The 25805-nt window shown below is 46.9% G+C and overlaps 2 protein-coding genes across 2 annotated transcripts; both read right to left on the minus strand.

Moving 5' to 3' along the window:
- Positions 1 to 551: 551 nt before the first annotated feature.
- On the minus strand, positions 552 to 5682 carry ZDHHC12 (zDHHC palmitoyltransferase 12). The gene is made up of 5 exons (XM_072353113.1): positions 5457 to 5682; positions 5096 to 5232; positions 4382 to 4468; positions 2986 to 3152; positions 552 to 2456 (listed from the first exon to the last, which is right to left on the minus strand). The coding sequence occupies exons 1-5, from the start codon at positions 5539 to 5541 to the stop codon at positions 2147 to 2149; spliced, it is 786 nt and encodes a 261-aa protein (XP_072209214.1). The 5' UTR covers positions 5542 to 5682; the 3' UTR covers positions 552 to 2146.
- A 4181-nt stretch (positions 5683 to 9863) lies between these two features.
- Positions 9864 to 25563, minus strand: ZER1 (zyg-11 related cell cycle regulator). Its single transcript, XM_072353111.1, has 16 exons — positions 25424 to 25563; positions 21291 to 21553; positions 20355 to 20505; positions 19623 to 20059; positions 17974 to 18150; positions 17770 to 17884; positions 17154 to 17300; positions 16710 to 16883; positions 15826 to 16041; positions 15142 to 15183; positions 14688 to 14807; positions 14153 to 14268; positions 13599 to 13787; positions 12566 to 12663; positions 12088 to 12190; positions 9864 to 11895 (listed from the first exon to the last, which is right to left on the minus strand). The coding sequence occupies exons 2-16, from the start codon at positions 21446 to 21448 to the stop codon at positions 11838 to 11840; spliced, it is 2301 nt and encodes a 766-aa protein (XP_072209212.1). The 5' UTR covers positions 21449 to 21553; positions 25424 to 25563; the 3' UTR covers positions 9864 to 11837.
- Positions 25564 to 25805: the final 242 nt, after the last annotated feature.

The raw sequence follows: 25805 nt of genomic DNA on the forward strand, positions 1-25805 counted from the left end.
CTCTTTAATTCATGTGAGCTTGTTGGGTAAAAAAGGAAAGCTTGTATAGAAATGAAGCATTCCACTGAAGGCAAATAGGGATACAAAGCTCTTATCCTTTCAGCAGCGGTAGACAGAAGTCAAACTAATACAATGTCACTATTTTTGGAGTTAAGGATAAGAAGCAGCTTGTGAGTTGCCTGGGTTAAATGCTTCAGAATTCAGAGACATTGAAGAGCTTTAGTAAGAGAGCGTATGTTTGTGCAAAACAAATAATTCACACTGAACCTTGTTTTCCCATTTTCAGAGCCAAGTATAACTGCTGCTGAAAGCTCCAGCATATAAATGTACTTTCAACCTTCTGCTCTGCAGAAGCAGGATACACATCTTCCTGTCCCAGCTGACTGTAATGGTTGGCTTGCTTATGGCCCTGCAGTTGTTTTGTGAATTTCCTTTGTCTTTTTTTAAGGTAAGGACTTTTTTTTTTTAGAGTGTTAAGCACAGCAAGTTGTTAGTTCAGGTGAAACCTAGAAGTTGGGTTTCAGAAAGAGAGGCAAAAAGAAACAAACAAGGTGTATGTAATTGTTTAATACTTTCATAGTAAAAATACCATAAACTACCATTCCAGTGCACGTACAAGAGAATTACCAAAGAGCACAACACTGTGTTTTGAACTGTATTACCTGCTGGCATATTTTTGAGGGATAGCTGAAGTAATTGTTAAGGAGGAAATGAGCCATCCTGCAGCACTGACACAACTGCAGGGTCCTATCTGGACTGTGCATCATTGTTAAGAACTGTCTACATAATATTCTGATATCCCTCTGGCAGGAGTTCCTTCTCTGAACACACGAGCCTGGATGCAGGTTACAGACTCTGGTTTTGGTTAAAAAAGAAGTCTGCATTTTTCAACCTGCTTTTAGACTATCATGTTGTATTAGTGACTCTATACTGTCCTTTTCTGAGTGCTCATTCACTTTAAAGCCCTGAGTGCGTTCTGCCAGCTTGCCAGATGTATTCCTGAGCTGCTGTTAATTTCTGAGTCACAGCAATTAAGGCACAATAACGAAGTTGTTAGATGTGGTTTGCTTTTTTTGTTTTTTAAGTAGAAAAGGGTCAGCACTAAGATTCACACCACAGGCTTTTCTACTTTAAATTGTTGATCCTAACTTCCATTCCCTTATGGAAACTTAACTATGACCCTCTATAACAACGGAAAACAAGTAAAGCTGCTGCCATCCCAGGATGCTATCAGCACCCCAGCCCCATAGAAACAAATAGGACCTAGAACCTTTCCTTTGCAAGATTCCATTCCAGTGACTCTTTGTATTATTTCATTACAATTGTACTGATATGCTGAGGTAGTAGCATTACCACTGGTGTTATTTGAGCTAGGCAAGAAGCGCTCACCTCTGTTACAGGCTCTTTCCCCATTAGATACAGTAAAGGTGAAGGGCATGAGGGTTATCTGCAGAAGTATCTGTAGGCAAGCATTGTTCTTCTGTCCTAAGTGTCCGACATCACTCATTGCTGAATTCATTCAAAATACCCTATGATTTTTTTTTGACAGCACCATCAACTTAAAGGAAAAACAACCTGTTAGGATGCTGATCAGGGCATTATAAGGTACAGGCTAATGATCTTGACTGAATTTGGTGCCTTACAGCTGTTTCTCGTGCACATTAATGCCATGAAATGTCATGGCATGCAGTTTAGGCATGCAGGCAAAATGAAATTTGCTTTTGACTGTACAAATACTTACTCAAATATTTCTCTTATGTATCCAACATTACTGACAAAAGGCACCGTGGTTCTCACAGTAAGAGCTGTGCTGAAGAAAGGCCACAGGGATTCTCACATCTCTTCAGGTGTGGATGCAAGTTAACACAAGGAAGGGGATTTAAAGAGATACCTCTCCTTGGTCAAGACATCAGCACTTCTGACCCCCTTGGAACCAGTGTCTCCCCTTTAACAGTGTTACTCATATATAAAAAGTAGCCCTGATGATCCTTCTTGAGAGGTGATTTGCCTTTATGGATGAGCAGGTTATGTGTTATGGACCATGTTGCATAGCCCACGATGTATTACAGTTCCATGCAAGGTGAGCAGAACTTTATCCAACAACCTGCAGATGTCTTTTGGCACTTTACTAATCAGGTACCACTGACTAGACAGGTTCATTGTTCCTGTGAAAATAGATTTTCTCCCATGCAGTGAGATGGCACGAACAGAAGAACCTCCAGAGATTGCGGATTACTCCTTGGTCAAAGGGATTCTCCAGCTCTGAGTGTCGCAGGTAGGAGATGCGGTGGTATGACATGAACTCCCAGGTGGTGGTGTTGCATGAGATCAGATAGAGGTGTGAAATAAGCAGCAGCAAGACAACAATGGTGAATACAACTATCAGGAGGAAGGATATGAGGAGGAAAATGTTGTACCGCAGCCACTCCCAGGACTGTTTAAAGTAAAGGCCTGACCTTTTAAGAGAAATAAAGTCAAGGTTAAACATGGAAAACTAGTCATATAAACCAAGCGTCATCCGTAATTGGTGAGATTCTGATTGCAACAGCAGTGCCTTAGGTTCTAAGAAGTTCAAAGGACACTGGCTCACCAGACAGCTGAAAGAATGCAGTCACCTTCAGCCGACACCTCTCCTGAACAGGTCCATAGCAGAAACCCAGTTGGAATTTCCAAAACTCTCAAAGTATTGTATTGCAATAACTGAAGCAAAATTAGTTGCTTGTCTACTGTTAACTCTATTCATTTAACCTCTAAACAAAGATGAGCAATGAAACCTAACTTTTCAGATTCTGCTCAGCAACTGATCAGCTGTGTTGCTCCTCTGCAGATCAGAATGCTCAGACAAGCTGATCTTCAGGATGCAAATCAGGGTGAAGGTACAAAGCCAATGCAGTCAGTGCTGTGTTCTGCACAAACCCCTTAAGGGGGATCTCCAGGAGCATCAGGACTAAGTCCAGTGATCAAAGTGCTGCTTCCAGGCCTTACCAAGCAATGTGTCCTCCCCACAGCAGAACTACAAGTTGTACACTAAGGTAGACTATGAAGAGGGGGTGATTCTTCTCTCCTACACAATTCTCAATCCAGGGGCAGTGATGGTCATAGCGCCGAACGCAATGTTGGCACAGCTGGCAGTGCTTGGCTCGCATTGGTTGCTGCAAAGCAAAACCAAAACAGTAGCATTAACCTGGTCTTGTTAAACTTTCTGCTTGGTAAAAGCGTTATGCAGACAGATCCACTTTGCAAAAGTACTCCGTTCTGAGATAACAGAACAATATCAGCACGGCTGAGACAAGTGAAGGGGATCAAGATTCCCTTAGTACAGATCCCAGTGAGTGAGATCCAAATTAAATGACTCTCCCACACTGTATTTTGTTTTCTACCTGTATATAGGAAGTTGAGCATGCAAAGGAGGGATATTAAGTAAATCAGTCTGTTTAGGAAAGCGTGAGCAATGTGTTGAGGGGAAGAACTAGAGCCTCTGCTGCTGAAGGAAGTGTGCAGGGATGGGATGTCTTCAGGGGATTTTCTGTTGTCCTTTTCTATATAAATACAAGAGACCTGCACAGCTCAAGCACCAAGGACAGGATACAGTGTATAGCTGAGGAAAGTAGGATGACTGTGCCTCCTAGGATTTGCTCTGTGAAATGTATATGTGTTTTGCCACCATATCCTCTTGCAATAAGCTGATTTCTCTTGCTAGATACTCTTCAGGAATTCATGGAAGCTGGGATAATGCTGGATTTTATTTCGCTGATAAGGATCACTGTAAAAACAGGCATTTCTAGGCCTTGGGCAAACTGTTTCAAGAGCTGATTTAATTGCTCTAACTTTTCCTTCGTGCAGTCTTTTAAAATTCACTCTAATGTTTTGTTGTCGTCAGACCCCCAGACAAGCTCACAGCTACCAGCAGTTCTGTATGTCATGCCTAACTGACCTTCTGATTCAAGATACCTTTTTGGCAGTGCTGTGAGGTCTGGCTGATGTGGCAGTAAGAACACTGAACAAAATTCTGCCATGGTGGAATATGTCAAAAGGAAATCCCTGCTTGTATGACTCAACAAGGACTTGTTTCAACCTTGGAAAATAAGCAGACGTGCCACTGTTTATCATTATATCTGCAGCTACACAGTCCAGTTGGATCACCCTTCCATTCAGGATGTATCTGAGCACCATTAGCTGCTTGCATTTGCTTTCTCAGTGAGTTTTTCAGCAGCAGGATGACCCTGCGCCGGAATTAATCGCTCATCTCTGCCATACCTCCAAACCACTGAGCAGCAAGGAGCAGAAAAGCAAGGCAATAAACTGCAGTTGTACAAAGAAGTTGCCAAAAATGCAAACCTGCGAATCAGTCGTCCCATTCTCTGCTACCCTTGATGCCTACCTTCACCATGCAGTAGCCACAACGCCGCATCTTAACACTGCTTGAAACCTGGGGTATCATCATGTATTCTTCTTCACTTTTCTCTGCCTATAAAGAAAGAAATGGAGCGACAAAAGATGTAATATGTGCTGCTGTCTGAAGTATGGCGGCTATCAGCCTGCTTGGCGAGGCTGAGTATCTGGATCCTTCTACTTAATGGTTCCAGTTCCGTAGTGCTGGTTATCTCTGTCATTAGGAAAGTTAAACAAAATGATTCCTAGTAAAGTACAGAAGCTGCTACATCAATACAGTGGTGTGAAATTCCCTGCAGATACTGAGGGTATGTGCAGAGACAACAGGCTACTGTAACCATAGAGGAACTCTTGTGTAGAGGAGGAAATAATTGCAGACAAGATATCACGCAGATCCCAACTACAATTCAGGACATAAATAAACAAGGTTAGACTTTGCTTCCAAACACAATCATGATGTCTTTTCAGTATAGAGAGTGCTGTTTACTCATAATGCAGCCAGTGTCAACATTAACAATGGGAGATTAAAACTGGCCGTGCTTGGTGTCAAAGAACGAGTCAAAGCCTTGCATCCAACGGACTGCACGCATTTTCCTTGTGCCAAGCACAAGAGAAACCATTTCAAGCTGTTCTTGTGTAGCAAAGACAACAAGCCCACGGATCGCATAGCCCCAGCGCATCTTCCATTCACAAAGCGATGTACCTTTGCTTCCTCTTCAGCCCTAACGAAGCCCGGGTCCATGAGGGACACCCTGAAGTACAGCAGGACGGAGCACCCCAGCAGCGCTACGAAGAGCGTCGGCTGCAGCACGGCTCCGCGCTCCGCTTCCTTCTGCAGATCTGAAAGATAATCCCGTGAAAGAGACCGCGGTGTTTCCCGGCACAGCCCTCAGGGCTTTGCTCACTCCACGAGCGGTCAAGAGGGCGATGTTCCGAGCCCCCAAAGCTGCCTGACCGCCGCACCCCGCCGGGGCCGGGCAGGCCGTGCTACAGCACCGCCGCCCCGCAGGCACGAACCCGCCCGACACCCCTCCCGGCCGGGCGCTGCGAGGGCTCGGCCTCACCTGTGCGGTGCAGGAACAGCCCCAGCGTTAAGACCCCGCTGAGGGCGGTGTGGGCGGTCCTCACCCACAGCCCGCCGGCTCCCATGGCGCCGTAGGCCCGGAAGGAGCAGCGCTGGAAGGCGGGGTGCGGCCCGCCCGCCTCGGCCCTCCCCTCAGCGCGGCCCCGGGCTGCTCCCTGCGGTTCTTCCGTTAGCGCTCAGCCGCAGCCCGTGTCCCTTCACCCCGTTGTGCCCTGTTTCCCAGGGTACTGCAGCCCTGCGGTGAATCGCAGCTGTTAGAGCCGAGGACGAGGCTGCTAAACGCACACAGCGATGCTTGGGGTCCGTACAGGTGTGCGTTGGGGGGTTCTGCGTTGTGTCTGAGAGGTCCCGGGCTGCCCTGGCACTATGGGAGGAAATCCCGCACCTACGGAACGGCCCTCGTCCGAGCGCAGCCATCTGCAGCCTCCAAACTGCGCCCTGCCTTTGGACTCTGCGGTCCTCGGCTCGTTTAGCTGCGCACCGTGTGTCCGCTCTGAGATGGAGCTCACCCAAAGCCTGTCCAAAGTCTGAAATCTCTGTGTGATTTTTGCTTTCTTTGCTGCTTTCATTACCTTCCCAGTAAACTCTAAAGAAGACCCCCACTCTTTGTAATTGTATCCTCCCACCCCCCCTGGAAAGAGGCTGCTCTTGGTGTTGTTTGACCATTAACTTTGATTATTTCAGTCTGTGCTAAGTGAGTCAGTGACCACTTGCTGATCCTAAGGAAGCACCTGGTCGCACAGGTGGCACAAATTACTTATTTAAGACGGCTGCATTGGAATGCTAATTGAAATAGGGATGTGGTGGTGATGGGTTGATGGTTGGGTGAGATGGTCTTGGAGGTGTCTTCTAACCTTTATGATTCTATGAGAATGGTCTGAATTTGCCTTTCCAATGGTCATTCAAATCCTTTTTTCTCTTTTTGATTATTCTAGGTAGTTACGAAACCGACAGAAATCCTCCCTCAGAAACCTCGTAGATGGGATCAATGCTTGTCAAAACTGAGTTTGGAGGTGGCCCTGCTGCTGTCTGCGTGCTTTAAATATCCTGAAAATCCTTCTGTTCTAAGAAAGCCTTTCAGAGCAGCAGGGAGCTCAGAACAGTAACATCAACCTCTGTCTGCAACCAGGCAAAAAAAGGTGGGAAGTGTTTTTTCCTTCCTTTGTGGAGAGGTGTAAACTTTAAAGCTGAATGAAAGTGATTTGGGTAGTAACAGTATTACACTCTTCAAAGTGGAAACGTTCTGATATTCCAGAATAATCTGTCCTAAGGGATGAATTCTTCCTCCTTTTGTGATTAGAATAATTTGGTGTGTGTTATGCTTTGAAACCTGCCTTAATTGAGAGCTTATCTCTGCCTTGAGGGTTTCAACCCCCAGGGCTGTCTGGTTGAAGTTAGGCTCTGTTACAGACCCTCTGTGAGTGAGTTTTTGGGCAGAGGATCCTGATTCTTATGGCGTTCAGTGAGGAATGTGGTGCTGCTGGAAGCATAAGGTATCTCTGTTCTCTGCAGTGTGATACATTTTCAGCTCCCCGTGTGCGGTTCGGTTTCATGTAACTCCTTTTCTTGCTTCAGCTACTGAGTCTGACCCTTCAGAGGCTTTATGGTGACCACTGGATTAACTGGGAGTTGAACTCTTGTGAGATCGGTGCCTTAAGAAGAAAGCCCTGCTGGCCATAAAGCAGGCTGGCTGTTTTACACTAAAAAAAGTCCTTAAGTATTTGGCTTCTGCCCACTCGCAGTGCTAAGGCTGCAGAATGCTACAGCCACAGATCCGTTACAGAGTTCAGAGGCCATCTGTACAGTCAAATGTTGGTCTGATTATTTTTTCCCCCTCTGATGTTATTTCATAACAACACTCTCTTCCTCTATGCCTCCATTGACAAACAGTGCTGTATCCCTCAAAGCGATGAAGGCAAAAGCCACTGAACTGCACAATCAACACGTGGCAGTTCCTTTTGTTTTTAATGAAATATGTGACAGCAAATGGACCGATAATGTACCTAAATAATCCACATTCACAGACCAAAGGAAAAAGACATTGTTAAGCACTAGGTTTAATACACAGAGGGTATCCCAATGGATACAACAGAAAAGTTAATTCATTCAGAATTGTAAGGAAGCAACAATTGTGCATGATTTTTTTTTTTTGCTTGGTTTCACCATGTACAAATGTTTGAACCAGGCCTCTCAACAACAGGCAGGTGAAGGGACGGAGTGAAAGCAGAAGATTGCTCCTTATTACTGAGATTATTTTCTGTATGCAAAAGATGGAAATATATATTCGGTTAGCTTAAAAGCTTTGCTTTTTTGTTTCTTTAAATAAAAAAGAATGACAGAAAGAATCAGTGACAATTATCTGAAGCCAAAATAGTCTGTTAGAGCAGAAATGTTTCAGTGAAGCAAGAAATCTCCCCAGTTCCTGTTCTTAAGTGCCATCTTCTCATCCTTGGCTTAACAACCACTGCCCTCTTTGCTTTGTGCAGATGCTTGTTGTGAAGATCAGCTGTTTCTCATTATTATCACTTTCCCAGTGCATGCCACCCTCTAACACCTGAGCTGTGACTCCTTCCTAAACAGTCTCAGGAATTTTTTCCTTGTGGAGTAGGGCCTGAATGCAATGTCCCTTCATCTGCTGCCCCAATTATTTATCATCTTCAGGTGATGAACAGAATAAGCTCACAGCTCTAAGGCTTTTCTTCCCCTCATCTTTTGCAGAGACCAAAGCAACTCAAACAGAAGGCCAGCTGACAAGCTAGGTCAGATTCAGTGCTGAATAGGTAACATTTGAGCTAGCAGAGAGATGCAGGGTGATAACAGCTATGATGCAGAAGGGTCAGATTAATTATTTGCGTTGTTAATAATTGCCACAAGCATGAGTGCTAAACTTTCTAGCTTGGTCTCAGTGAGAAAATCTGGTGCTGCGAGGTGTGAAGCATCATACATACAGCTGCCAATCCGTATGAGCAGTTCCTCCCACAGATCTTGTAAAATGGAAGCACTTGTGGAAAGCTGCCCACCAACTTGCTGTTATATCTGTTCCAGGGAAAATGGAAGACACCTGACACCCTGCATGCACAGGACTGCTGCATCGTTGTGCTGGGCCACTGAACCATGAGGCATTTTCCAGCCAGACAGGAAACTTGCACTGAAGGTAAAGGGTTCCTTTGTTGGAACAGTCTCTGCAGAGAATTACTGAGTTGGTTCATGCTCTGCCTGCCCAGCTTTTGAATATTAAGGGGAATGTAAGCGTAAAAACATGAATGAGAGTGTGAATGAGACAACTACAGAGCATAAGGAGTCCCTCTGCCATACTTGGTCAGACTGTGAGCTTCTTTCCAGCTGTATTTTCACCTTACATTTGGAAACCCTGTTGGAGTTTCTAGGCAGGATTGGTTTCTATAATCTTGTGTGTGGAACTGAAGTCTCCTGGTTCGTTCCTCTGCAGTGTGGGGCTTGACATGGGGCAGTTCTTTTCTAAACTGGCTGTTTCAAGCTCAGGGAGGGTAGATTTAGATTGGATATAAGGAAAAAATCTTTTACGGTGCACAGGAACAGGTTACCCCTAGAGTTGTGGTTGATTGCCCCATCTCTGGAGATTTTCTAGTGATAGTTTTCCCCACCCCCTAAGGTTAAGTGGCAGATTCATAGAGCTAAATGTTTCTGGCAGGTTGTCCTGACTCCATTAATCTTCACATTCCTGGGAAACAGAAATCTGTTTCAGGCTCAGGTACATGAGGATATGTGAGCAATGAGGACATAAGTTATCTTTGCTATGTGAAACAAAGGTCTGTTAGTTTGTGATACCACAGTGCATCTGCAGCAGGTGTGACTTCAGTAACAGCTCAACTTACACAGAAACTGCTTTGAACTTTTGGGGTCTTGAGGCTGACGAAGCCAAGCCATCATTTGCTCATTAACCTTGAAGTAGGTTTGTCAGAGTAAAGCCTGATTGGCTGATTACAGTAGCAGGCTGAGATGTGTTCCAGCTGTCTCTCCTGCATGGCAGCTGCATTCTGAGGATACAGGTTTCTGACTGTGTATCCACGATGTTTCCCCATCTCCTCCAATCCCACTTTGCTGACACTGTCAGAATCATTAGTGCTGGTTTTAGTGGTGGAAGTTATAACACTGCATGGAGGTGAATGGAAGAAAATCTAGTGGGTGGCACTGTCACGTGAGACAACTTCAAAAGGATAGCACTAAATAGAGAATAACGTGAGCAAAGCCTGACTCCTGCAATGCGTGGAGGCTGGTCAGCAGTGTATGCAGCTGCTCTTAGTTTTGCATCTAGGAGAACGATTAGCAAGCATTACACAGAAAACATCATGAAATAAACATCTCTGTCTCAAAGCTCGTAGGGACAGAAATTCTCAGGGAACAGGAATAAAAGAGAGAAAAGTACATTTCATTCAAACAACCACCAAAAAGTGTAATTTGTCAAGTTTTTCAAACGGTATGAAAACAATTCAAAAGTGACACAAAAATATATATAAAGTTTGAAAAATACTTAAAGAAAAAGTACAGATCTCACAATATCAAAACATGACATGGTTAAAAAGAGAAAAGAAAAGACGTGGGGTAATACCGTATTGGCAGGAAAAAGGAAACCCCTCCAGGGCAGCTGTGTTCTGTCATTTAAAGTGTCAGTTTGTGTCTCTAGGATCTGTCCATAATGTGCTCAGCAATGACAGCATTAAATCTGAGCATCAGAAGGACCTCGGTCATAGCAGCAAGCAGTGTAAATGAGGGAAGAGAGCAGCGATGGGGTTACTGTGCTATCCCAGAGGCCTGCAACGTCCTAACACACACACATACACACACACACACACGTCCATGGTTTCCTCTCACTGCAGAAGGAAAATCTTTTCAAAACCACTTTTAAGGGAAGAGCTGTGACAAGTGGGGCTCTGAGCATGAACTGCACAATGTGGTGCTGAGTGCCTGGCTGTGAAACAACCTTTGGCCCTTGGTTTCTTAAGACTCTATAGGACTGGGGTTTTACAGGTGAAGACCAGTTTAGTAGGGACTCTCCTCTCTGCTACACCATATCAATTGGGGTGATCCTGCTGATGGGAGTGGGACTGCAATGGCTAGTGCTAGCAGGAGGATAAGAGTAGTGCCAGAAGAGTGGGAAGATGTTCGCGTGGAACAAGAGGTGCTATTCTGGTATTCCAAAGGGTTCCTAGAGACTCCTCAGCCTTAGAAGGAGATGTTAGCACCTCAAATGACAGCATCTATGCTGAAGTGAGGTTACTTTACTACTGAGTGTGGCTTGTACCAGTGCAGACTGAAGAAGGGTAGGACAGCTTCAGTCGTTTACCAGGACTTGCACAAGTGGAACGAGCTGCTGTGGCCCAGGGCCTGGTAGGGGTTATTATGCCATTTTCTGGCATTTGTAGCCCTTCTCTGTGAAGCAGAACAAAACTAAAAAGGTGGTGAAAAACTGGAATGAAGATCTGTAGCCCTTTGTGAACAAACCTTGTTCCTTTATGCACCAGCTCCCTTAAAGGGGAAAGCTCTGCATTGCCAAGGACGTGTACCTGGTTTTACTGGTCATGAGTCTAGGTGGGCTGGCAGATCCTACTGAACTGCCAAAGGGGACAAAAACAGAATTCCCGACATTAACAGGAATGTCTTACTTCCAAATAACCCACATACATTCAGCAGTGTTTCCATTAATAGGAGCCTACCATAAAATACCTTTAAGAGAGCGAATTGACTTAAAAGATCATTCTTCCCTGTTTTCTGTACTTAAAAATATTACTAAAAAGTTCAGATCTTTTGGTCTGACTTGTTGGTAACGTGTCCCCCAACCTCTCAGAGCAAATAACTAACTCATTTCTGCCTGTAAACACACTGAGTGGCCAGTGCTGATTCAGGACCGGTGTTCTTGCAGACGTTACAGGACCTCATGCTATACAGCAAAAGGGAATTTTCTATAAAGTGGGAAATAAGAAAGTCACACAAGTGATCGCGCAACCAACTGGGCTTTCGAGCTCATGGTCATTTTGGGACTCTCTGTATGGACTAAAACAAACAAACAAAAAAAAGGTTAAAAGATACATAATGTAGTTGTCTTTTTTTGTTTTCTTTTTATACAGAAATCATACACACAGAAACTTCAATCTGAAACTTCATAACGAAAAAGTCCACTAATTTAAGGAAAGCGTTTTGTTGTGCAAAAAGTCCCTCCCCTTCCCCCCCCTCCCCTGTTCACCTTCATCTACTGAGGGTCTCTCACACACACACATATAGTTTCCTTCCAACAGGTGAGTTGGTAAGAAAGAGTCCTCACTATATACAGTGAATTAGAGAGAAGCTGGATACAGTGCTGGCAAGAGGCATTAGATGACTGCCTCTATCTGGAAGTGTCCATGTTCTCCTCCTTAAAGTTACTGCAGTGCTCTATAACTTTCCTAGGGATAAAACAGGACAAGGAAAGAGGGTTTAGTTTAATGCTTATTGCATTACGGTTGTGGGACAGTAACACAAGAACTGCTGTTAGTAGCAGGCAGTTTCTTCTGATATACATCAACCAATATTGGTATAAAACCCAGTATACACTACACAAGGACCGAATGTTTGATGACAGTGTATTAGTTTCCTACCAGGCCATTTCCTTGGTCTCTTGCCGTGCTGAGGCCATCTTAATCATGTCCTTCAGAAGGGGAATCCCACCTTCTTTGATCAGCAGTGGGCAGTACTTGTCAGCTGCAAAGAAAGAATAAGACAGGTCCTCGTGAACCTTTCCAAAAGCAGTATAAAGAGTGGCAGGAGGGGAAGCATGCTGCAGGAGAAGTAACAAAACTTTAGCTTTTTATGGAGCCAACCCATTAAGGGTGTCTTGTCTATAAAAATAAGATACAAAACGACTGAGAAATAAGAGCATGGCCAGAGGGATCTAAACATTGAAGGAATTTCCTATATGCTACGTGTTGTTTTTTGCTTGGCTATGCTGCCTGGACGTTATTAAGTTATTCAAATAAGGTTCTTGCTAACTACATAGCTAAACTGGGATAAGTTTTTCTGCTAAGAATCTTAGATCCACTGTGTGAATTGTGCAGTGGGTGTGATATTAAAACTTACGGTAAACAGAGACCAAGTTATACAGTGCCCAAGTAGCCCAGTGCTGGCTGACAGGAGAGATCCCTTGTGGAAGAAGTCGAAGGATTGGTTCAAATGACCTGCACAGAAATAGTGTAAAAGTTGTTAAAAATCCAAGAACTAATTCTTTCAGCACCTTTGTCACTCAAAGCAGAACATACTCTGTGTTCATAGATAACATGGCAGTAAATCCTTTAGCATGTTAAAGATTCTGTGTCACATGGCAATACTGGCAGGCTTACAGGCCCTACCACTTCAGCATAAACATGCTGTCCAAATAAACAGCCGCAAAGAAGTCAGCTGATGTCTATTCTCTGTCAGTCATTTTATGATGACAGCTGAAACAGCACCACTGAGTGCTCTGCAGAAGATCCAATACAAAATTATACCCATCCAGTGCTGGCTGCTCACGTGCAATAGCTGCTCTGTTTCTTATGACAACAATAATGTGTGCGTACCGTAGCTAAGGCACTGGAATGCCATTTGTTTGGGATCCCTGCCAAGCACTATGGGAAAACAGAGCACCTGATACCCTTATAGAGGAAAAGCTTTGGAGTATTCCACCAGCTGTATTAACCCATGAAGAGATTTCTGGACACTCTGTCTAGATATTCTCCAAATGGAAAGTGAAAGCTACAGCAATGCATGTGACTTTCAGAATTAAACAGCACTGAAGGGGTGCAAAGAGTGAGTCAGTCTCAGCAGATAGTCAGCTCATGGGTTTCCTGAACTATACAGTTCCACCAGAAGCATGCAGGATAAATTCTGTGCTCCCATGCTCCTCCTGTAAGAACTGCCAGGCAAGGTATTCTATTTCAGCAGCGTGTGTAACATGCTGCCTTGACTCAAAGGAAGATGTGAAACTCTCACTAAAGAATACATTCCTCAGGGTTTCTCCTTAGCTCTAAGCAGAGCCTTCATGCTCAGCTGTGTCTCTTTCCTTTTGTCTGTTGGTCTTTGCTTTCTGTGACAATCCCAGCTCCAGGTAAATGGGCCAAACTTCTCTGTTTCTCACCTGTAATTGATATTTCTTCTGGAGTTGATGTCCCAGCTCTGGATGGCTGCCCACATCCTCTTTACAACTTCCTCCCGGTGTGGCTCACATATACCCCAAGCCTCTGGACCATCAAACATGATATGGGAGAGCACACCACAGGCATTATAGGATACCTCAATCCCATCTGCTTTGCTTTCTAGCAGGTTGCTGCCGAGAGAGAAATCATCATCTAGAGGTGCCAGAATAACCTTATTCAGCATCTTACAACAACAAAAACCATCACATCTTTTGTCAACAATCAGAGAGGATTATTGAGAAAACATCTCCAGCCTGAAACAGGAGTTGTGCCCTTCAGAGGTACAGCTTTTCAGTGGCATTAACATCACAACCGAACCCTTACAGTCCAACGCATCCACAAAGGTATCTTATTATTTCCTTTTAGCTTTTTTTTTTGAATGACAAAGAACCCCAATCTGATGCATCAGAAGTTGAAAGCTCTCCAGGTGATGTAGGAGCAGAGCTCCAGAGCACCACCCTGCCCCAGCCCAGCTGTTTGTTAGGTAGGTACTCACCTGAACACACTGATGAACTGGGAGGTCATCAGCTGAGGACGGAGTTCTCTGACCTCAGCCACGTTGCCCAGGAGGCCCAACATATTGCGATGCAGCTCCTGTTTCTCTGGGAACTCCTAAGAAAGCAAGAGATAGGATTATACAGTAGCAGAGACATGGTGACAATGGGAATGAGAAACTATGCAGAAAGCACATCTAGAAAGGATGAAGATTTTTGGGTAGCTATCAGTGTTTTTTTAGTAGATTTCTAATGGCATATGTAGCACTCAAGATATTTGTGATATGAGAAAATCAAGGTGAGGGTCTGTTGTTCACTGCTGCCCTGTTCAAGGAGGACTGTGTACAAGACAGGAAAAAGGAAGATGTGCTGAGTTTAAGTTTCTCTGTTCTGGTTGGGTGGTTGGATCAGAGCAAGAATGAAACATGCAACCATTTTCCATTTATGCAATATAGGAAGTATTGCTTATGTAGCTTAACTATTTTCATCTCCACTGCTAACGTCAGCATTCATCTAGAGGAAACCAGCCTTACTTACTTTCAAGCACTCCAAGAACAGTTTCATACCGCTGTAGTTGAGGAACATCTCACAGTTGTCAGGAGTCTCATCAGTAATATTCCAGAGGGCACTCCATGAGAACTCCATCACCTGATCGCACTGTAAAGATGAAGAAACAGCTTTGCTAATGTAAGAGCCTGGTGCAAACCAAATACTTGCTTCATCTCCGACATCACCCCAGATAACCTCAGAGGTAAGAAAACCTTATTATCTACTTTCAACTTGTTTGCAAGTGGGTTTTGTTTTTAAATTATTTTTGCTTCCCTGCTATGTTTGTCCCTTCAGCCCTCACCTTTGTGACAGCAAATTCTGCAGTGCCAGCTGGGATGGCCCATATTAGGTAGAGAAGCTGGGCTGGCACTCAATGGCTGTCCCCATTCCTAAGTCAGAGTAAAGAAAATACCATGTATACATTTTAGTGGGTAACACTCACCGTTTTATCAGCCAGCTTCTTCTGAATCAATTTTAGCATTGTCTGTGGGCAGAGGAAGGGGAACAGTGAGAACAGTTCAAGAATCACAGAGCTAAAAGCAACAGGTTTAGATGCTGCAGAGCTGGCTGCAACAAACTGTATGCAGTTTTGACTTTGCAGAGTATCAAACTAGTACTCCCTTCTCTAGTGGGACTAGGTTATGTTCAGTGTTGCAAGTATTTGCAGAGCTAAACTATGTCACAGTCCCTGAACTGCTGGGTTTGTAGTCAAAGTCTGGAATGTGTAGCCACAACAAAGCAGCGGCCTCTGCAGTTCTTTGAAAGGGGTGAGATATGCATTGATGTAAGTTGGAAATCTGATGCAAGCTCAGGGAGATGCAAAGGGAGAGAGTCAAAAGGTTTTACCAGTTCTGGAAAGTGTGTGGTATGTAGTGAAGATGAATCAGGTCACACTGCTTTCATGGACAGCCTGTCTCTGAGACCATAACTTCTAGTGTTGGCAAGCCAGGAAAAGATGCCATGTGGAGGGACAGGGTTCAGGATAGGTTAGTCTTGCTGGAACAATAGATCCCTTTTGTGATAACAGTAAGCTTGGTTCACTGCCTGGATGAGTTTGGTGGCTGGCTGCAAGGAAATGGTGGTAGCCTGGGTTAAGGATAAGAAGACACCTTGGGACCATACCAACCATGACAAAACCCATCTTGCCCACAGCTTCTTTATGATCGTTGTCCACCTGGCAGACCAGAGCATTACAGAGGTGCACAGCAATACGCTGGATAGACTCATCCTGCCGGCTCTGGTTGAGGATGTTCAGCAGCAGCTCGTTTACTCGGCGGTACTGGAACTCCAGCTCCTCAGGAATGCTGAAGTTACACAGTGTCAGGCAGCAGTTCCGCTGTACCTGGGTCATAAGGAAGCAAATGCTGCATCAAGTGGCTAGGAAAACATGACCTAATCACCTTGTGTTCCTTTGTTGCTTGGTATTGAAACCACAGCAGTGGTGTTTGACTACTACAGTTTGCTACCCTCCTCCCTAGAACCTTGCTCTAGCTATGATCTCAGTAGGTTCTTCTTCCCCACTGTCACTCTGGTCTCAAGTTGCCACCCAGTCACCCAGTGTGTGTCATTTTCTAAGCCAGCTTTTCACTGTCAATAAACTTTCTATTCAGAAGTCACCTGCTGTAGCCCAGTATCAGCACTTCTGATAAGAGTGCATTGGCACAGTGTTTCTTTCTGTTGACTAAATACCCCCAACACCCTCACCTTTTTCAACTCATAGTCTGTGCTGAACATCTGTGCTGTGGGTTGTGCATCTTTTGATCACTAACATCAGCTAAAAAGGTGCCTTGCTATCATGACTTCCTTCTCCTGGCTCTGGAGAACATCACATGGATAAGGAGCACCTTATTCCTACCACCTGAGCGAGGACAAAAAGCAGATCTGGGCAATAGGATCCCTGATGCCTGCCTCAGCTTACATATTGCAGGCTTATAAGACACAAATCCTAACACCAGGCTAAACATGGGGAAGGAGAACTATGGGAGCCAAAGCAAGCTGGGCAGCTCTTACTGTGACTTCCTGGTAGGACTCCATGCCGTTCAGCACCACCTGGATGACCTGGCGTCGCAGCTTTATGCTCTGCTCCATGCGGTACTCGGAGTTGGTCAGGTAAAACAGCGCAGCACTGCCTGTCACCTGGATGTTTTTGTCATCCTTGTGGCACTTGAGGGCTGTGATCACCAGCTGCAAGGAAGGAATGTGAAGCTTCAGTGCCACTGGCTTTCTGTTGTGTCTTGGAGTGACAGTTATGGCTGTGTGTGGTAAAGGCTGTTACGAGGCTGCAAGGAGCGCACAGCTCAGGTGCTGCAGGAAGATGCTCTTGAGGTGAAGGAACTTATCTCCACTGTTCTACTGGGACTTCCTCCAAATTATGTGGCTTCTCAGGGTGAAGAAAAGGCTGGGGCTGCAAAATTTCCCTTATAAGTGTGAGGTAAATGCTCACATGGTGCTTACCTGGAGGGCTCGCAGCAGCTGGCTGCAACGCTCAATACGGGCAATGTCAAAAAGGAGGTTGATGGCACGAGAAGTGATTTCTGGCCGGTGTTCAGTGTAAGCCTCAATAGCATTCAGAACTTGCTCTTCATTCTTGTCTCCACTCACCTGGCATGGAGGAACAAGAGACAGGGAAGAAAGAATGAAGAAAGCAAGCTGGTGTGAGAACTCCAGGGTAGGCCTGGAAGGCCAGAGGGTGCAACTGTCCTCTGTCCTGTCTGTAGGATTAGGCCTATGATGGGAGCAAAGAAGTTGAGTCACTTAGCCCAGAAGGACACAAAATGGTCTTTCTGGTAGTCACAGACATCCTGGTCCTTCACTCAGGATGATTTCTTCAGGCTTTTCTCCAAGAGGCATTTGATGTTTTTTTTGTTGTTTTGGTTTCTTTAGCACTTGTAAAAACTGTGTGTGCTAAGGGTCTTGCCTTCTGACCGCTCTCCTGCATTATCAAGTAGCTGCTGAAAGGTGAGAGCTAAATTGTCCCACACAAAACCCTAAGGAAACTCTGCTCTATTTGCAGGCAGTTCTCTGAACTTCAACCAGGTACCTACTGCCCATATTCTGACACCCTCATTACCTTATAGGCTGGAATATGCGTCAGGCGGCACAGAGATGTTTCAAAAAGGCCCAAGAATTGGAGTGGTCGTTTCAAACCCCGGAAGGGAGCAATGCTGCTCTTTGCTGGCTCAATGCTGAGGAAAGAAAGAGATGACTCACGTTGGTACCCTGCCTCTCCAAACTAGCTAATCCATGCAGACCTCAGTAACTGCTGTTTCCTTACCTTGTCTGGCCCATCTTCTCTTCCATGTTTGGGATAGTGCAGTTCTCCAGCATAGTGTGCCCTGAGATATCGAGCGAGGTGAGGTTTACCAAGTTTTCCACAAACAGGTTTAGAACCCGACGGGTCAGCTTGAATTTATAGTAACTGGACAGATGGTCTCGAGAGATATCCAAGTGTCTGCAAATGACAGAGAGCAGCTCAGAACCTGGGAAGCATCAACTGGGGCTTCTGTGGCTGTGCCAAGGGAAAATGACAAGCAGAGTGTGGTGGTGATTGTTATTGCCTTCCCAAGGTACAGGAACGTGGTTCTGTAGGATCAGGCAGCAGGATCTGGCCTTGTGTCTAACAGAATCACACAGATATCTGGCGGAGGTCTACTTAAAATGGAGCGCAGTGAGTCATTTGGCTATACCATCACAAAGGAAATTGCTCTAGGCTCAGGAACTGCCTTTCCCAAGCTCCATCAAAGCAGCCACCCGAGCAGTTCTTCCTGGTGATTGAGATGCACTAGAGGATCTTTGCATTCCCAGGAACATCTGTTGCTCCATCCCACAAATTAACTGACACAAGTTTTTGTCTGCATTCCCGATCTTTTTTTCCCACCCCAGGCTATTATTCTCTAATTATTTCATGTATCTTCAGATATTTAAATGCTTAAGCTCTGGGGAAACACCTGAAGCTGAGGAAGTTGTGGGAGAATCTCACTGGCTATAATGTGCAAGTGTCCCTTATAGGACAGGGCCTGCTCTTGTCTGCCAAGCAAAGATCCTTAGGGAGAAACTAAACTGCCTAAGACAGGAGCCAACATCATACCTACAGAAGTATCTTCTACATATTATAGACCAAGAGTCACTGCAAATCACCAGGAGCTGAAGTCACTTGGATTTAGACAGTGTTACCCAGGAGGCCGGCTGACACTCCGAGGTCAGACGTTAACGGGGTACCCCCTAGTGTCTGCGGGCTGCACAGACAGCACTAAATCGACTGCAGACTATCCTTCATGTGAATGGTAAGGCCTTTCTTTTTGGCTGAGAAAATCCTGGATCCTTTTTCTGATACCACTGTGCAGTCTGAACAGCGACTGTCTCAGTTCTGTGTCAGGAAGTCATTTTGCTGTCCATGCTGTCAGCTCAGGAGGGTCTATTTCTTTGCACTGTTTCTTTCCTTGATTGTGCCATGCACATACAGTGCACTTACACAGAGTGCAGTGAGCAGATGCTCTGAGCTGAGAGTTTGTTCTGGTTTTACCTCAGAGCAAAGTTTAAACTCTGGATGTTCCTGCTTAACAATTGTTTTGAAGGACTGAATTTCAGTGTGATTACCACTATACCTGTGTACACCTACAGTCACTTTTTTGCCATCTCTTGGGTGTTCTGCTGGTTTTCTTTTGTTTGTCAGGAGGGTACAGAGGAAGGGAAGCTCTTTGTGTGTGTGTTTATTTATTTTTGCAAACAAAACCCAGTCTGGTTTTAACCATGTCAGAGGGGCAGTGAGTGAGCCTGTTCGTGGGATGTTTATAAGCTGAAGCCAGCAGTGGATGGCTTTCCATGAAAAGGCATTAACTTCAGAAGTTAACCCCTTTCCTAACAGACTTGCATGGTTCCTATCAGTGGGGAAAAAGACAAATAAGGAAGAAGAGATCTGCTGACCTGAGCTTGTGAAGCTGCGCAATCACTTGGATGTGCTCCTCTGAAAGGTCCATGTTGTAAAGCACTAAGGAAACCAGACTGTCCTTCCACCGTGTCAGAAATCCCACATCGTTCAGCTGGATCCCAGAGAGATCAAGAGCAGCAAGGGAGGTCAAAGGCCGAAGCAACGTCTCTACATTGACCCCTTCAATCAAGCGGCCCAGATTCAGGAAGCGCAAGCGGCTGAAGCCTTCGAAAGTAAAGTCCTTGACCAAAACCTGGCGGGTGGGGTTCACCAAACAGTCATCTTCACAGCCTCCGGGGTTTTCTTCCTCATAGAAGATATTGCAGCATCCAAAGAGGCTGAGGGAAATAAGCGTGTGGCTGAAGCTCACCAAAGTCTGCAAACTCTTGGCTGTCAGCTTCTCGCAGTTAGTCAGGTAGAGCTCAACAAGATCCTGGAAGATGGGAAATTAAACAGTAAGAAGAATTTCAAAGGCAGAGTGCCCGCCCTGTTCCCTACAACACCTCTCAGGAATAGCTTGAGAACCCGTACCGCCAAACTTGACCAGTATCCCCATCCCATTCCCTACAGCAGCTTTAGGAGCTGAGGCAGATGCTGAGCTTCTCCCAGAGAAACCTGTATTGGTGAAGGACGGAATCTTGGGAATGTCTGTGTTTCTGGGATTCTAGCTGGTCCCCATGCAATGTGCCATGTGAAATGGCAGTTGGAGGTTGTCACCGCAATGCCACCTGCTTCCTGATGGCCTCCAGGTCCTGGTCCTGCACCATCTGTTCCCGCAAGTGGATCCGAGCTAGCCTGGTGCTCCGTGGATCTGAGAAGAGGGTGAAGAAGCTTTCATGGGGTTCGAAGATGCTGTCTGTCTTCACCAATTCCACATACCTGTATCGGGGCAATGGTGTTAGCACAGCACAACAGAAGACAAAGGCTCAGCTACAGCTCTGGCACCATTCCTGGCTCTGGCAAGATGTTACTGAGCGCATGAGCACACAGACTCCCTCCTGGAGGCTGGGCTATTAGCTCTCCCTCCGCAATACTCACAGCCCTTAGGAAAATCTAAGGCAAAGATTTGTGCAAGGTCACGTGTTTATTTCTGAGCAAACTGGATTCTGGCAAGCACAGACTCTAGAATTTTTCTCTCAGTGCTGTTTAAAGCTATTAACTTGATTTTCCATTTAAAAAAAAATTAGCTGGGCAGTTTTCTGCCAGACATTGTAAGCAAGGGTTCAGCCAAAGGAAACTATAATATCCAAATGATAAAGCCCTGGGAACAGATTGCTTTGTAAAGCTATGGGAGCAGCAGCATTAAAATGCATCATCTGTTAGCACTTTGTACTCTTTATTTTTCTGTTTTGAGAGAGGTGTAATGCTTCAGTGGTGGGAAACAGGAAGGCTCCTTTATTGCTTACTGACCTTCTTGGAAGAAGCAGGGACTGTTCATTTCACTCTGGGTTTACCTATATGGAAATGGTGACTAGTGGGGTACAATAACTTCCTTCTGAAGTTAATGCAAATCCTTACTTCCAATATGAGGCTCATCAGAAATAAACCCCAGCCCTATGAATTTCTCCCCATTATTTTCCTTGTATCCCTTCCATCACTTCTTTCCCTAAATTCCCAACTCCCATCCAAACCAGACAACAGCTCCTCCATGGGCCCAGACGTACTCATTGACGAGCTTGTCACAGATCTCGCTTGGCAAGAAGATGTCGGGATGGAGCCGGAGAGTTTCATTGTCCAGTAAGTAGCAGAGAGTCCCCTCCAAGTTGCGAAGGCAGAAATCTGTGCACAAGGTCATGAGTGACTCCGGGCTGTCGGATGCCATCTTCAGGGAAGCAGTGGGGAAGGGAAAACAAAAAGAAGCTTTTGATTCAGAAGATCTTTTCCTCAAATGAAATTCCAGGATGAATTTACAGGGACATCAGGGCAGCTGTAAGTGGAAGAGAAAAAAAAAGGATGCATTAAGAAAAGTGCATTGGAAAGCATGCTGCAAAGCTGCTGCACCAGCAGGATGTCAATAGTTCTGGTTACAGCTTGCCACTTGCTGACCTCCAAAGAACCTGCAGTGGTTTGGTCCCTCTGGGGGTATGCACTTAATTCCCCCTGGGGACACCGGGGGAATGAGTTAATGTGAAACATTTTCTTGCTGTATAGCCTCATTTCCTAACGTGTTTCCTTGCTGCAGAAGTTATCTGTCTGACAAAGGGCTTCTGAAGGGGAAGTGGTGGAAACCACATCGCTTGGTTTCCTTCAGAGTGGGCTGAATAAACCACCAGAGAAGGTACAGCTGGGAAGATCCTTTGCGTAGCCCTGGTGGGATCCAGTGACCCCATACCTTGTGCCTGTAATTGTTTGCAATCATTCCAAGTGAAGCTTCATGTTCAAGCTGGATGTTTCTCTGCAGCTCCAAGCCAGAAGCTCCACACAAGTGTTTGAACTAGACCATGAAGTGGATCAGAAGCCAGAGAGGATGCTGGACACTGTGCAGGTAGCTGGAACTCTGTCATAAAATGTATGAGTGACCGACATGGAATAAAGCAAGGGGCTCCTGCCCTCCTTGGTTGCTACTACTGAATAAAGGAGGATAGTGAGGCAGACAGACAGGGGAAGCTAATCCTGTCTGTTTCACAAATCTCATTGCTCTGGTTTTCAGGCTTGCTCACTGGCACTGAAGCAGAACTAGCAGAGTGCACTGAGGGCGTTTAGGAGAAATGACTGGAAACCATTTCACTTTTACAGGCCCAAATCATATTAGAAGCGGCCTTAATGCGATCCCGTCAGTGTATTTCCACAAGCACACACAAATTGCGTTGGAATGTTTATTTGTGAGGTGAAACCTGTGTCTTTTCAATAGGCAACTTCCCGCTGCAGTGAGGACATCAGTGCTACTGAGTCAGTTATTCTTCTGTGCACCATATCTGGGGAAACTACTGCAAAACATCTGTTATTCTGCAGCTGCAAAGCTCAGGGTATGTGTCTGTCTCTAGCTATCTCAGTGCTTGGGTAAGCCAGTGGTGCTCTCCTTTCCTTCCCACACCGTCAGAATTTAACTCAGTTTCCTCACCTCAATCACTGTCCCCAAGGGCACCCCTGGTGGCTCAGGCGCCCTCCCTCCCCTTCCAGATGTTCTGTTCAGCCACTGACTGGGTTGTGCCACCAGGATGAAGGATCGGTCACAGCTGTGGATGAGGTAACCTTTCAAATTCAGGCACTAGTGGTCTCTGTGGGAAACAGGACACAGCTGTGACTGAGCCTGCCTGGCAGCCCATGCTCCCAGCCTTCTGGTGCCTCCACAAGTTGCAAATGGAAGCTCTTTTCTTCCTTTCTTGTCTCGTTAATTCTTTATTTAAGAGTGTGCTTTAGTGCCAGGGACAAAGACTTGGCCAAGGAATAAACCCGAGACAGAAAGGAGCCTCTCAAGAAGCAAATAAAATGAGCAGAGCTACTTTGTGCACAGCAATGGGAGGAACTGCAGTGCTGCATCATTCCTGAGGTGCACCTACCCCAGGCTGTGTCTCCCTGGGCCAAATCTTGCTCCAGTGTAAACGGACAAACCTGGGACAGAATCTGCCTTCACTTGAATCAGATCAGTAATTCCTCCTTCCTATAACATCTTTGGGAGCTGTACCTGTAAATAACTGTAAAGATCACGTTTAAATCCCAAATTCCTGACCCTCTGTGTTCTGACCTAGAACTTTCACAGCCTTTTCAGTGTGATCTTGGGCACGTCCTCTGGTTTTGGCTTAAGAAGGAAAAGGTCTCCAAGCAACAGCAGAGGAAAGAATGAATAAAAACTCAGCAATCACAAATCCGTAAGTTTTGTTCTAAAAGAGAAAGAAATCCATAATCAACAGCTCTCCCCTCTATAGTCGGCAGAAGAGAAGTCAAGCAATAAATGGGCAACTAAGAGCACAGCACTGCCTTGCTAGTAGCGAGGTCCTGCCTAAGAGGATGCATGTGGGAGGTAACTTGTCCTGCATTCTGCATGGCATCTGCTTCAGAGATGCAACTGCTTCACCTCCAGAACGTATTTTGCCTGAAGCTTGCTTGAGAGAATCGTTCCAGAAGGGCCAGATCAACAGGAAGATCTGAGCCAGGAGGGAAACACGTCCTGCTATCCCTACCAGTCCACCCATGCCATCAGACAGCAGGGCTGGAACCAGCCTTCTGCCACTTCTTACTGCTCTAAAGAGAGCTCTAAACCAAATTCTCAGTGACAATTTATTATCAGGTGCTGCTGACAGAGTCGGTGCATGGGACTTGTCCAAGCAGCTTAGAGCTCTAGAGGGCAAGGACTGGCGTCCTGCTGCTCCAACAACCCTCCTTTGCAAGCAGCCCTGGAGAGATCAGCTACACTTCAACTTCTGAGCTCCCAGCACTGCACCAACCAAATCCCAGATTGGAACGTGGTACACAGAGAAAAACATTCATCCTTGTGATTGACTGTGCACGTCTGAGGAGCACCAAGCTGCTGCTGTGACCGTTGGTCCTTTTGTACAGGTTGCTCCCTGCCTCTTCTAACCAGCCTCAAGATACGATGTGGGCAGGGAAGTAATGAAGCCAACAGCTGCACTGATCAATATCATCCCCGGCTATAAGCTCAGTGTGCTTTGTTGATAAAAATAAACAAGATAGAGATGCTGACAAATCATTAGCGTTTGCCTAATCACTATCCTCAGGCAGCTTTCCACAGGCAATACATCAGCAAGCTGCCTGCCGCCAGCCCTTCCCAGTGATAGGCAATAAGCTGCCCACAGCACGTGTGTTTCTGAAGGGCCAAAGATGGAAAAGATGCAAAAAAGAAGTTCAAGTGCTGGAATCAACAAGTTAGAAAAGCAGCTGCCCATCTTCTTTCCAGTTTATTTTTCAGTGAGGTTTTGCTTTCACTTTAGCACCCAAAGGAACGGAGTGCCTCCAAGCAGGCGTACAAAACCCCACGGACCCACCTGCAGCCCTCTCTGTGCAGTGACAGCACAGCCCAGCACCCAAAGGAACCTGCAGCGCTGTGACACGCAGCCTGGCTCCTCCATCAGCAGCCTCTGGATCCAGACCACTTCTTTGGCAGCTGCTGCTTCTTTGCAGGCTACGTTTGCAGCGTGAAGGCATCGCTGGCAGCGCCGGCACACGAGGGCTGGCATTGCTCTGGGGCTGCCCGTGCCAACCTCTACCTTGGACTTCAGACCATCTTCTCTCTCGGTCTCTCTCCAAGCCTGACTCACCGCGGCTTCGTGCCAGCAGCACAACGCTCACATCGCCACAAACGCGACGGGCAAAGCTTCCAGCAGCAGCGGTTCGTCCAAGCGGAGCGCAAACAACGCGCGTGGATGCGACCCGATCGCAAGGAACGGCTTTAAAAGAAGCGATTTAACGCAATCGCAGAATGCGGTGCGGGTCACTCCTGGAGGAAAACCGCACCGTCACTTCAGCTGGGCTCTCGCACCGCGAACCGCCGCGCTTTGGTTAACCGACGGCTGAGCGCAGCCGGTGCGGGCAATGTCAGCGCCGCCTCCCGCAGGGCAGCCGGACACGGAGCGGAGCCGTTCGCAGCCGCCGAGCGAACGCGCCCCGTCCACGCTCGATCCCCGCGGGCCGCAGAGGAGGCGCGCAGCCCCACGGCCGCAGCCCCGGCCCCGAACTCGGCCCCGCGGGGCCCGACCGCTCCCGGGGCGCCCAGAGGTCACCGCGCCGTCCCCGCGGTCCCGCCGGGGCACTCGGCCGGCAGCGCCGGTTCCGCGGAGGGGCGGCGCCGCCCCCCAACCCGCCCGCGGCCCGGCCGAGGTAGCGACCCTGCGGCACTCACCTGCGCCCAGGCCCCGCCCGGCGGATGGGGCCGGCGGTGCGTCCCGGGCTCTCCCCGGCTCCGCGTCCTCCTCGGGCCCCGCTCCCCCCCGCCTCGGCCTCCGCTGTCAACAAACCCCTCCGTCACTTCCGCCAGCCGGGGCCGCCGCACCGGATGCCCTCCGCGTTCCCCCTAGGAAACACCGGCCGGGCCGGAACGCTCCGACCGCCCCGCGGCTCCGGGGGGGGGCACCGGGGAGCTCGGGCGGCTCCGGGCCGCGGTCCCGCTGCTCCCCGCGGGCCGGACACCGGGACGCCACGAGGTGCGGCGGCACCGACGTCACGGGACACGAGCGGCGCTCACGGCCGCCCCGGGAGAGGCGAAGTGGGCGGGGCCGGCGGCG

This window comes from Excalfactoria chinensis, chromosome 18, assembly GCF_039878825.1.
Source record: "Excalfactoria chinensis isolate bCotChi1 chromosome 18, bCotChi1.hap2, whole genome shotgun sequence".
Taxonomy (NCBI): domain Eukaryota; kingdom Metazoa; phylum Chordata; class Aves; order Galliformes; family Phasianidae; genus Excalfactoria; species Excalfactoria chinensis.